We start from the raw sequence: 12,678 nt of genomic DNA, 5'->3' as shown, positions 1-12,678 counted from the left end.
TACAATGTAAACATAGCTTTGTAGTTGCGAATCGCTATAGCAACCGTTTAAGTAATAAAAGGACCCCGATATTATTGAGTAAAGGGTGCGCTTTCCATTATCTTTTTGTGACTGTTAGTAGTTTGTACCTACTAAATTTAAATCGGAATGTTTTTTCATGTCAGTTATTGCATTATTTACCTTCTCTATTTGGAGTACCTACATAGTTCAAATCTATTTGTGCGTGGTTGTTGTACCTTTAAATAGCCAAATTTTTTGCTTATTAGTATCAAACTCATAATATCTCAGGTACCTGCAGTAGGCCGTAAGTCGTAGGTAACCAACGAAATGAAGATGAGACAGGTGATCCCGACGATGTTTGTTTAATCCTTACTAAACAGGGACCTGGGTGTTTGTACAATTCTAGACCTGTGTCATTTACAAAATAATTTGCTGTCCTCAATTTTAACTGGCAAGATTAAATAAATTAATTAGTATCCTTTAACTACTTCATCCCTACCAGAATTAATTCCGCATTCGGTCTTCAGTTTCAAAATTAAATAATTTCATATTAATTCTGCGGTCTGCCTAAACACCACTCATGGTGTAAGAGTTGTATGCATGTCCTCAATTTAAAAACTCGTCTTTAAATAAGATTTGAATAAACAAATAAATTATGATTTAAACTTATCTCGCATAGCGATCTCTGCTATAAATTGTAAACTAGAAAGGTAACGGTAGTACGCAAGTTACAAAACGCCTCAATATTTACTTTGCAAGTTTGCATTCACTGATAACCCACTTAAACCCTTTCAAGATTATGGGAAAAGGTACGTGTATCTCTGAAATGATCCTTAGCTAATGATACGTAATCACGGGAACCGGTTTTATGGTATTTCATGGATAAGGCGTGGTGGTCGGTGGACGCGACTTGATTGATACAACTTACCGGCCGTTGGGCGCAGACGGCGAATGTACCAGCTTCACCGCAAAGAGGAACTGAATTGCACACACCAGCAGACAACATAGGTTCAATGATAACGTCAATGCACATAACGCTAGAGTCACTTCGTACACCACTGCGAATTCTTCGGGCGCGTTCGTCGCCGGTGCCGATATCTTCAGCAGAAATAGCAGAGCTAATAGTGCTAGAAGTAAACTAACGAGGCACAGCAAGGCTAGCGAGGTCAGGGCTTCCTCCGTCGCCGCCCTATTCGCTCGACTCCTCGCCGACGGCCTCTGATGAACACCTGGTGCTGTTCCATTGGGAATCTTCGGTGGTGATGCTATAGGGATGGGAGCGACCACTGGCACCGGGGCCTGCGTCTGCGGTTGCGCAGGGCTGACACTGGCCGACGTACCACCAACGGAATGCTTGGACGAGTCGAGGGTCGAGACGTTGAGTGGCAGGTGGTGATGCGGCCGCCGCGGCATGTTTTGGTAGCGGTGATCATCGTTAGCCGCCGGCGGCCGCTGCGCGTGTTTCAACATGTCGTATTCAAGCGTTGGCCCGCCATCGAGCCGACCGGTTTGCCGGCATCAGCGCCGCTCACGTACACACGACCGTCGCAGGCGGCGGACGCGACTGCACTGTTGAATCCCCCGCCACCCCTCGCCTCGTCCCCGCTGGCCCTCACAAGGTTACCGCTTGCTCTGCAACTTTTCCCTAGTAGAAGTATAAAAATGCTGAAATTATTGTAATTTGATTTTTATTGTCATACCATCATCAAGTCGTGCTCGTACAACAATCACCGCAAAACTGATTTGAAACTAATGACTTACAAGTTACAGACACATTCCCATCAAATCAAGACTAACTAGTACTTTGAGGGCTATGAAGAATAAAAAAATGTAAAGGTAACTTATAAAGTGTCCGAGGCTACGAGTATACTCCTTAACAATTTATTCAATTAATAATTTGCTTACCAGATAAAATACCTATTTGCATAAATATATTTTTCGTAATTTTGAACACGCATTTCCGGTGTCCGGAAGTTACTACGCAAGCAGTGCATAACTGCCCTTATATTTTTATTAAAATATCCAAAACCGTAAAAATATTTTGCAGAATTGAAATAGCCATTTAAATCATCATTTTCTTTTCCCAAATATTAAATTACCACTTAATAGTAATACTAGCCGTAAACCGACTTACCTCTAGAAATATGCACAGATAATATGCATAAACGCATAATAGCAGGTAACTGACACTCTGAAATCTGAATATCTACCTATAATTAGGTTTAATGGATAGATACCAAAGTCTAACCTATAAATAATTGTTGTAGAACAAAAGATGATTGTGATTGACAAAAGAAGTTGTATTGTTATATGTAAAACAAAGAAGACAATTGACAAATATTTTTATTTACTTACTAATAAACAATAGGCAATAAATTAATAAATCATCACAGAAATTTATATTCAATGAAAACAATTAAGTATTATAAATGAAAAAAAATTGTGCAGGTGACAGAAACAAATAGGTACCTAGTTATTACCTTGATAAAGACAAGTTACATAGGTATTTTGCTAGCATAATATCTTACCTAGATTCCGTTTTTTTTTATTCAAGCTAATATATTCTAAACTTATGTATGTACCTAATAAAAGGTACCTAATAATACTATGAATAAGATATACTTACCTAAGGTTAAAAACAAAGTGCTGATGGCACCTACACGGTATACACCAGCTGTTAGGCAGGTGTTGTTTCCAGATGTGTGAGTGTGTGTGAGTGCGCTAGATTATGGGTGAATTCAAAGTTGTTTACCTCGGAGGGTAGGAATGGACTTTATGTAGTCGACATAGAGGTCGTGTCACGGGTAAAATTACCCCGAACAGAGTGTATCAGATAAATAGGAACGACCTTAATGACCTTAATTGTCATTATATCTATAGGACAAAATACTTGCGCTAAAACTCGTTTATCACGCGGGAACCGTACATTTTTCCGGGATAAAAAATATCCTATGTCCTTTCTCGGGACTCAGAGTATCTCCATACCCAGCAAAATCGGTTCAGTGGTTTGGAACTGCTCTTCAGTAACGGACAGACAGACACACTTTCCCATTTATAATATTAGTATGGACTGGCAGCGGTTCCAACCCTAGTCACTAGTGGGGTGAAGAAATGTAGAGTCTAGAGTCTAGACTCTAGACACAGATTACTAAGAGCCTGTTTCGCTACTTCCTGATAAGGTGCCGGATAGGCTATCCACAACTTATTTGACAGATTCTCCATACTTCTATCTGCCAAGTTAAGTTGTGGATAGCCTATTCGGCACTTTATCAGGAAGTGGTGAAACACTGTCCAAAGCCTAGAGAAACTTTTTTCCGAAAAATGAAATCATGATGTTAAAATTATAATAACTATAGATCGCCCAATGGTCAAAATTCGACCTTAGTTTCAGCGACATTAGACACATACCTTTTTGTAAAAAAATATTGACTTTATCATATTTTTTTCAACTCTTGTCTCTGGGACTCAGCTGATTTCTGACTGCCCGTGTGAGCATTGCATTGTCTAATAGTATCTCAGATTCAATAAAAAAAAACTATAATCCATTTTCAATTTGTCACCTTGTTGTCAACAGACTTTAACCATAAATAAAAGAGTATTTAAATTCGTATGTATAGGCTCGTCACTCAAAAAACTGTAATTTTTCCCAGTGTGTGTGTTGTAGTGTGTGTAATGTTTTATTTGTTAAAAAATGTATGATAAAAGCATTATTTCAAAATAATATTAGTTCGATGCACTCCTTCAGCATATAAACTATACTTAACTGTGCAAAATTTCATTCACCTACGTTTCCCCATTTTTCGTCAAAAGGGATACAAAGTTTTTGGCTCACGTAATAATATATAGATAATATTATGTCAACATATTATTATTATGACAACAGCTAGATTTCGTACACCAATACGACTCGCACTTGGCCAGTTTTTATAGATCTCGTTGAAATAAACCTGTTGTGATTACGCAGTGACAAGTTACAAATCTATTGGCAGGACGCTCTATTGTGACGATGTCATGTCTGTGTCACGCACTCACGCAAGAGTTGCATCTTCCTAGTGGTGACCATAATTGACTATTTTCCAGGACACCTGGACATTTTAGAATTTAAATACATAATATTTCTTCTTATGTCCGTAAAGTTTCATTGTTATTTAATTTCTAGGGATAGCGAATCCATTCGCGAAAAATAGACCGCACTAATCCAAGATAATATTCAGTATTATAATAATTGGCAGAGTATTCTAAAGATGAAAATGTATTTTCATCTTTCACGGAAATAATTATATTTTCTTCGATAATTTAACTATAATTTAAATAAGTAAATAAAGTGGAAATAGTGCAAGAATAGAAGATAGCGATTTTTTTGTGTTTTAAAACTTTCTTCAGAATTCTACAGCATAAAGCCCCAAAGTTAGACAATACCGAAGAAATATGTCTGCACTCTGCGCAGTGCGCTGTACAGTCGTTAGTGTTTCCATGAGATTGATCCTTATTTTCCTATGAATAGAGGTTATATTATCAAATGTAACACATTCCTAAACAGTCTTTACCAAGTATGACACTGGTCGGGGAATGCGGTGAGGCTAGTTCGTGTCTAACGTAGAGCACTTCATACACGATGTAGCTTTTGATCACATAAGATATAACCATAAAGTTAATATATCTAGCGGAATAGAGCAACAATCTCGAGCTGTCAACGAAACCGAAATTGGTTTTCATCAAATTTAAAAAAGCAGTTAAAGAACGTTTGTGTGCTAAAGCGTATTATAAAGTCAATGACTTCATCGAGGACAGCACACCTTGGGAATAGGGTGGCTCCATGCAGGTTACTTTTCTTTTATTTTTGTTACATAGCTGTAAGCCATAACTTTGTAATTTTCCATTTTTTTAGTAAAAGATGGCCCCGTGCGAGTTTCTTACGCCTGTTCTTCTTGGCGGGGTAGTTCCCGAACCGGTGGTAGGCTACGTAGTTTCTTCGTTCGACTTTCAAAAAGTGTATCATGATACCCATTTTGAATAAAAAGATATTTTATTTTTTATTTTATCTGTATGTAAAAATATGTGTACGTATACACTTACACCAGCATGATTGAACATGATTTCTATGAGATTAAATTGTCAACGTGCGGCACGTGCCGACTGGACGTCAAAAAAAGAGTGCTGCTGTCATGTATCACACGTCTCTTTTTACCATGCAGTGTTACTGATAGTGACATCTCTCTTGCTCAGGCCTTTGTTTCTCTATTTCGCTAGGTATATTAACTTTATGGGTATAACTGAAGAGGGTAGTTCTAACATCAAAAAGAAGCAGTTGATGTCGCCTATTCCGAAATTATAATTATTGTTTCGAATGGTCCTTCGAGACGTTCTAAATTTGAATAAAGCAAAACGACTGATGCGTGCTCTGCGCCAAATGTTGGATTTAAAAAAAACAAAAGTTTACAGTTTAGTTAGAGTTAGTTACAAAGTTACATTGCCTCTACATTCACAGCTATCTTCATGCATTTCTCTTTAATTTATGATCTTTTAAACGTTTCCAACGTAAAGATACATCGCGATAAAGATGAATAACATTATTTCTAAAGGTCAGGGCCGGGGATGTAGATAATTGTCAGATGTTTTCGGATTGTGATCGTACGCGGTGTTTATCATGGTTGCGTGAGTAAAGTTTGAATTAAGAATTGTTTTTGCCGCTTAATTAAGATTTTAAATATAGAACAGGCTTATGGAGCCCGCGTGGGAACTTGTTTATTTTTCATATAACATTAAATATTATGATCATTGTAAAGAGCTAACAAGAAAAAGTAACTACAAAAATACTTTTATGCTAGTAATCCTAGTGTTAGTATACTTAGCGTTCCGTAGTTCCTGCATGAATGACGATCTTGGCTCTTGCGTCATTCACCTACATAAGCTACGTACCGGTAAAAAGCTAAACTAAAAAGACAGTACTTACCGTATTTTCTGTCTTGCATGTATAAATTATTGTGTATTGTGATTGTCGAGAATTTCAGAGCTTGCACTGAGTGGTACTCCATGTACCGGTTGATTTCAATCGGTTCGAAGGACCATAAAATGGCTTCTTGTCACACATTCGTTCCAATCATGCAATATAAAGTAGGCCATAGATGTAGATTGTAGACTTTACAATATTAGCTATGTAGCTCAACAGTTTTACCTATAATAGCTCGTTGAGATATTATATAGGTAATATTATTAGTTATTGATGTCATAAGGCCGCAAATCGATGTTAGTATACCTACTTATTATACCTATGTTAGTATACCTACTTACTATACGATGTTAGTATACCTACTTAGGTATATTATTATGCCAAAATAACAATTAGCAACATTCAATACTGTATATAAATATGTATCAGCTGTAATTTTTGTTACATGAAACGTGTTCCAAGAGTTTAAGAATCTAATATTTTTTAAATTCAAATTATTCCCAAATTTTTTTTTCAGGCCAGTAATGGATGTGATAGTAATCGGGTGCGGGGCATCAGGTATAGCGGCGCTTCGGAAACTGCACGACGCCGGCCTCAAGGTCATGGGGTTGGAGGCTGACGAGAGAATTGGCGGGAGAATCCGAACTATCGAATACGGAGACTGCCATCTTGATTTGGGCGCAGCTTGGTAATTCGATTTTTGAAATCTAAGTTCTATCGATGTTTATAGGTCTACCAGAATCTGATGGCAAAAAGTGAGAAAGTAAATTGACTCTAGAAATACCGGGGTAGTTGGAATAAAACATTTTGATCCTTTTTTCTTTATAGCGGCTGATTCTCTGTGTGAAACATGCAAATATATTTTATGCAATAATCAAGGATATTTTTTGAAAATTTGCCATCAGATTCTGGTAGACCTATATTAACAAAATCTCTTGCTAATAAAAGCGATCCTTATCTGTCAATCGACTTTTCTAACGTATCAGACAAAGTGGAAACATTGTAGAACTATAACGTCTGTACTTAAACTTAAGTAACCTTTTGTTTGTTTCGAAATTAAAAAGAGTTACAAATCTGAAATTACGTGTAACGTACCATGATTTATGGATGTCCATTGTCCATTAATGTCCAAATTGTCCATATCTGTAAATCCTTGTCAAAAGATTGTACCTACCGTAACTGAATATTTCAGGTGCCACGGCGAAAAAGACAACGTGGTCTTCGAGCTAGCGAACCCTCTAGGTCTGCTAGGTAGACCGGATCCCGACAACAAATGGTACCTTCTCTCAACAGGACAGTTAGTAGCCAATGAACTCAGCGAAAGTATTCTTCAGGCCATCAACGACGAAGTGGCGAATGCTGAGAAGAACAATACAGAGTCTATAAAGGATTGCGTTAGGAATGCGTAAGTACCTACATATATCTTTTTAAGTATATGCCATTATATTTTGCCGCTCCTATGTATGAACTACGAACTTTGCCGCCGTCCTAGGACACCATAAGACGCTGCCGCCCATAAGCTAGGTGTGGCCTATACTGCTTATAAATAAATGATAAATCCAGAGCAGCCGGATACCTTTTATGGGGTTCAAGGTGCTGATAAATCAAACCAGGTGCCAATCAAGAAGGCCTGCGCTTCTATTGCATAATGCATATTCGCACCCAGAAAAGCAAACTGGTATATCCTTTTTAAGGCATTTTTCTTTAAAGTCGTACAACTCCACTCAAGTTAATTCATTGCCCTCCTAAATACCTAATATTATGTGATAACTGAATTACTATCCATCTTCTTCTTCTTCTTCTATATACCTATATATATATATATAAAACTCAAAGGTGACTGATTGACATAGTGATCTATCAACGCACAGCCCAAACCACTGGACGGATCGGGCTAAAATTTGGCATGCAGGTAGATGTTATGACGTAGGCATCCGCTAAGAAAGGATTTTGATAAATTCCAACCCCAAGGGGTTCAAATAGGGGATGAAAGTTTGTATATAATAATACTTCTTAACGCGAGCGAAGCCGCGGGCAAAAGCTCGTGCTATTATAAATGCGAAAGTCTGTCTGTCACCTCTCCACGCCCAAACCGCTGATTCTGCTGAAATTTGGTATGGAGATACTTTGGGGTCCGGAACATAGTATAGATTTTATCCCGGAAAATTTACGGTTCCCGCTCTATAACCGAAGTTAGTCGTCCGTTGCGGCCCTGCGGGCGTCATCTAGGGAATTAAGCCCACCGTTGATTACATCTAAAAAATTTTCTTTTCAGGGCCAAAAATAACCCGACGTTGAAAAAGAATCCACAACTCGCGAAATATTTCGTGGAATTCTTTGAGAAGAATAGCCATGTGGGTGGAGAAAGTGACCCGAAGCTGGGGAAATCGCTGAAAGGTCTTGAGGAGTGTTGGGGCTGCGAGGGAGAGTTCATGCTGAATTGGAAAGGCCGAGGGTACAGGACTATCTTGGATGTTCTGCTGGTGAGTATTAGATTATGGAAGTTTTCAGGGAAAGCGCTGTTCTTAGTTCTTTTACATCGCAGCCTAAAAGGTTATTTGGGGGTTGGTTGTAGACTACATCGGTTGATCATTATGCTTGCTGATTTTAAACAACTTCTTCTTTATCAATACCTAGCTTATAAAAAATCTGATTGGCCCCCCGCCCTGGCCCAGAACTTGGGTACGCCCATGTATATGTACCTTTAGTAGATCTAATAGCGATGAGGATCTCTCCTCACTAAAGAAATCAGTCCTCATGCCAAAACCATCGAGTAAGTTTGAACTTAGCATCCAACGTGTTTAACTGTCTGCTCACAAAAATTTGATCAAAATCATATCAAAATCAATTAAACTGGGGTACTTTGAATCCCGAGAAAGTATTTTATTTTATCCTGCACTAGCGATCCGCTCCGGCGTCGCACGGGTATAAAATATATAGCCACTGAAAAAATGATTAAAATCGATAGCCTATGATCCTTCACAATAAGAAGTAGACCACCTACTTCTTATTTGTGCCAAATAACATAAAAATTGCTCCAGTAGTTCGAGAGATAAGCCGTTTTAAATAATTTCCCCCGTTTTTTCCACATTCTCCTATTAGTCTTAGCGCCAATTTCACCAACGACCGTTAAAGTTAACGCTCGAATTAGTATCACGTTACCTCTTTCGTTTTTCTTATGAATGAAAGAGAAGACATGACATTTTAACAAGCTGTTAACACTAACAGACGTTGGTGAAATTGGGGCTTAGCGTGATAAAATATAGCCTATAGCCTACCTCAATAAATGGGCTATCTAACACTGAAAGAATTTTTCAAAGCGCGTTCAAGTTAGCCCTTTCAAATAATTTTCCCCGTTTTCTTCTACATTTTCCTCTATTTCTTCGCTCCTATTAGTCTTAGCGTGATAAAATATAACCTATAGCCCTCCTCGATAAATGGGCTATCTAACACTGAAAGAATCATCAAAATCCGTTGCGTTTTTAAAGATTAAAGGGAACACATGTTTTATAATATTGTATAGAAGATACAGTTTCCACGCGATAAACGAAGTTCGGCATAACGCATTTCCTTCAACATCAAGTAACAGGTAACTAATCCAGATTTCTGTATTCCAGAAAAAGTATCCAGACCCATCAAAGCAGATATCCATTCCAATACATCTGAAGAAAGAAGTGGAGACCATAAAATGGCGGACGAGTCCGAGCAGTGCTGACGCTAATAACCCCCTAGTGCACGTCAGTTGCAAAGACGGTAGCTTGTATGCTGCCAAAAGCGTCATTGTTACAATGTCGCTTGGAGTTCTAAAGGAGAGGTAAAAACAGCGACGACATAACCGTTTCTCCAGTGCTTTGGGTTGGCTGACATCAAAACGCAAACCGACATTAACGCCATTGAATAGTTAATCTCTCTTCAAAAAACTCCAGAAACCAGCCAATAATTACTTCTGCTTAAACAATACAGTTGTATTTCTATGATTTACTCCCTGCTATTGTGTGAATAGTAAATGTGCCAAAAGGTTTTATATACCTTAACGCAACTTACATAATACATAAGTCATAACCGTTATCAGTGCCGTAAACAGTTTTTTTTGCGCCCTGTGCGAGCTTCTACAACTGCGCCCTCGCTTTTTTTAGATATTATATTATCCAAAGCAATGTATAGGTCTATTATACTGCTGGAATCGTGCTCTAGGGGCGCAGCGGGAACTATTATCGGGAGCAAACCGAAAAAATAATACTCCTGCCTGGTTTGGCCGTTTTTGCGCCCCCCCAGTCGAGTCTACGCCCTGTGCCTGAGCACCGGTGGCACCGCCCTATTTACGGCACTGACCGTTATAAATATTTCAGGTACAGCAACCTTTTCAACCCGCCATTGCCAGCTGAAAAAATAAACGCCATCAAAAACTTACAACTTGCTGTTCTTGATAAAATCTACATCGATTTCACTAAACCATGGTGGCCAAAAAGTCCTGCCAATTTTACCATCCTCTGGACTGATGAGGACAAGAAGAAACTTGGAAACTCCTGGGTGACAGAAATCGTTGGGTTATATTCTGTGACCCAATACCCTAATATGCTCCTAGCTTGGATATACGGAGAAGCGGCCATCAAAATGGAGAAAGCAAGCGAACAAGAAGTCAAGACTGAAATTAATAAGATGCTGGAGTTGTTCTTTAAAAAGGAATTTAAAGTAACACCAGTCAAGAATATACTGAGGTAGTACATAACAATTTGGTAATATATTTTATTTTTATTTATTGATTTAAATCAGGCATCTTGGCCCATATTATAAATACCTTATAGACTAACATACATACAATTATATTAAAAACTAACACTAACACTAAAACACTAAACACGAATTGTCTGCGACGTGGGGCGCGACGTGTTCGGAAGTCGTCCTCGGAACCTCCTGTAGACGACTCCAATCGGCCAGAACTCCTCCTTCTCGAAGGTCGGTAGATGATGCGAATATAGGTACTTAACACGCAACTACGCCAATAACGTACAATACCTACCAATAACATGTCACCGTCTGATTGCTTTTGACCAATGACGATCGGCCTAAACACTGATCTACCAATAGCGTGATCCGTGCGCGCGCCCGCTCACTTCTAGCCCACTAAAGAGATCTAAAATCAAACACTGCGCACTTATTTTTATCCACTGATTTTAAAAATACCTTTCTCAGGCGTTCTTGCAGGGCCCCCGCTACCATATGTGCAATGTGTGCAATGCACACGGACGCCATCCTCTAGGGGCGCTAAATCGCCATCTTTAGGGGCGCCAAAACCAAGGACCCAAATTTGCCTAAAGGGGGGCCAAAATCTTTTTTTTTGCACACAGGTGCCAGTAGCCCTTACGGGGACCCTGCGTTCTTGCACACATTATAATAAAAATCTATGCAAAGTAGACATCTTCTCCTCAAAGCTGCGCGATTACAAGAAACAAGTACGCGAATTATCTGAATTTTCTTGATTATTATACTTTCTGAATTATCTGACTCTGTTTTTGCCTTAATAAAATAAAATAAATAAAATTTTGATAGACCTTTATCAGCTTCAGCAGTATTTTCATAATGTTATAGCCTTTTCTAATATATTTATTTCAGATCTCAATGGGGCTCAAATCCGCTAGCGCGCGGCTCTTATTCGTACCGTAGTGTTGCCAACGAAGAAAATGGCGGAAGCGCTATAGTTCTCAGCGAACCGCTATACCACGCCAACCACTTCCCAGTCGTATGCTTCGCCGGGGAAGCGACTTCGCACCACAGACATTCCGCCGTCCACGGTGCTATAGAAGCCGGCTTCCGGGAAGCCGATAGATTGATTGCCAGCCTCAAAAAATGATTTGTTATTGCCAGTCTCAAAATATAATTTGTTATTGCCAGCCTTAAAAATATGTTATTGAAGACTTCAAAACAGAGACGTTCGACATTTTTAAAGTTTTTAGATTAATTAAGATATTTTTTTATGAATTTACATATCATAATTTTCATTCCTTATAATTATTATTACTAGTTATTCTCTTGTTTTTTTTAGACACAAAGTATAATCTTTATATTTACATGTTAATAAAACATTATTTGAAATTTAATTTGTTTTTTTTTTATTGAAAAGAATATAACATAGGATAAACTACTAATTAGTCACAACAGGTTGTCGCCTGTAGGCCTCTATAATAAATCTAAATACTAATACAAAAAGTAAAAATAGCACTTTAAGACTATATTTTCGTTTTAACACTTATAATGTTACAACCGAATGAATGTATTAAAATATATCATCAGTACGCTAAGTTTAAAAAAAGTTAAAGAAGTGTAGTCTAATGTGTAAGTAACTAACTAATATCACTTTGTGCGTAGGACAGAAAATTTACACCCGTACAAACATATTTTGTAATCGAATATTTATCTTTCTGTTACTTCTTCAAGTTATTAACTAAATTGATTTTAATGAAAAAATCAGAGACACACATGTACCATCGAGGAAATTGATTCCTGGGCAGTTGACATAACACTGACTAACGTCATTTGGTCGGATCATGTCCATTCAATTTTTTTTTTTTTTTTTTTAAGATTTAATGGCCTGGTAACGAGACCTTTAAGCCAAGTCTTGATTGTGATCCATAAAGTTAATATACCTAGCGGAATAGAGAAACAAAGGCCTGAGCAAGAGAGATGTCACTATCAGTAACACGGCGTGGTAAAAAGAGACGTGTGATACA

General features: G+C 38.1%; 2 protein-coding genes across 3 annotated transcripts in view; one reads left to right on the top strand and one right to left on the bottom strand.

Moving 5' to 3' along the window:
• The window catches only part of LOC121734073, a 33,622-nt gene extending 31,998 nt beyond the window's left edge, over positions 1-1,624 (bottom strand). The window contains exon 1 of the mRNA XM_042124486.1: positions 929-1,624. Coding sequence (XP_041980420.1) covers positions 929-1,470 — 542 coding nt within the window. The 5' untranslated portion in view covers positions 1,471-1,624. The remainder of the gene's footprint in view (positions 1-928) is intronic.
• The window catches only part of LOC121734072 (spermine oxidase-like), a 38,196-nt gene extending 26,293 nt beyond the window's left edge, over positions 1-11,903 (top strand). The window contains exons 1-7 of one of the 2 annotated variants that reach the window (XM_042124484.1): positions 5,604-5,655; positions 6,468-6,638; positions 7,143-7,355; positions 8,226-8,433; positions 9,568-9,764; positions 10,300-10,668; positions 11,564-11,903. In XM_042124484.1, the coding sequence (XP_041980418.1) occupies positions 5,648-5,655; positions 6,468-6,638; positions 7,143-7,355; positions 8,226-8,433; positions 9,568-9,764; positions 10,300-10,668; positions 11,564-11,801 (1,404 nt within the window). In that variant the 5' untranslated portion in view covers positions 5,604-5,647 and the 3' untranslated portion in view covers positions 11,802-11,903. Of the gene's footprint in view, positions 1-5,603; positions 5,656-6,467; positions 6,639-7,142; positions 7,356-8,225; positions 8,434-9,567; positions 9,765-10,299; positions 10,669-11,563 lie in introns of those variants that run through there. The other variant, XM_042124485.1, reaches the window with a different exon arrangement.
• Positions 11,904-12,678: the final 775 nt, after the last annotated feature.

Source organism: Aricia agestis, chromosome 15 (assembly GCF_905147365.1).
Source record: "Aricia agestis chromosome 15, ilAriAges1.1, whole genome shotgun sequence".
Lineage (NCBI taxonomy): Eukaryota > Metazoa > Arthropoda > Insecta > Lepidoptera > Lycaenidae > Aricia > Aricia agestis.
The sequence above is the reverse complement of the archived record's forward strand: the minus strand, read 5'-3'. Positions and strand labels throughout refer to the sequence as shown.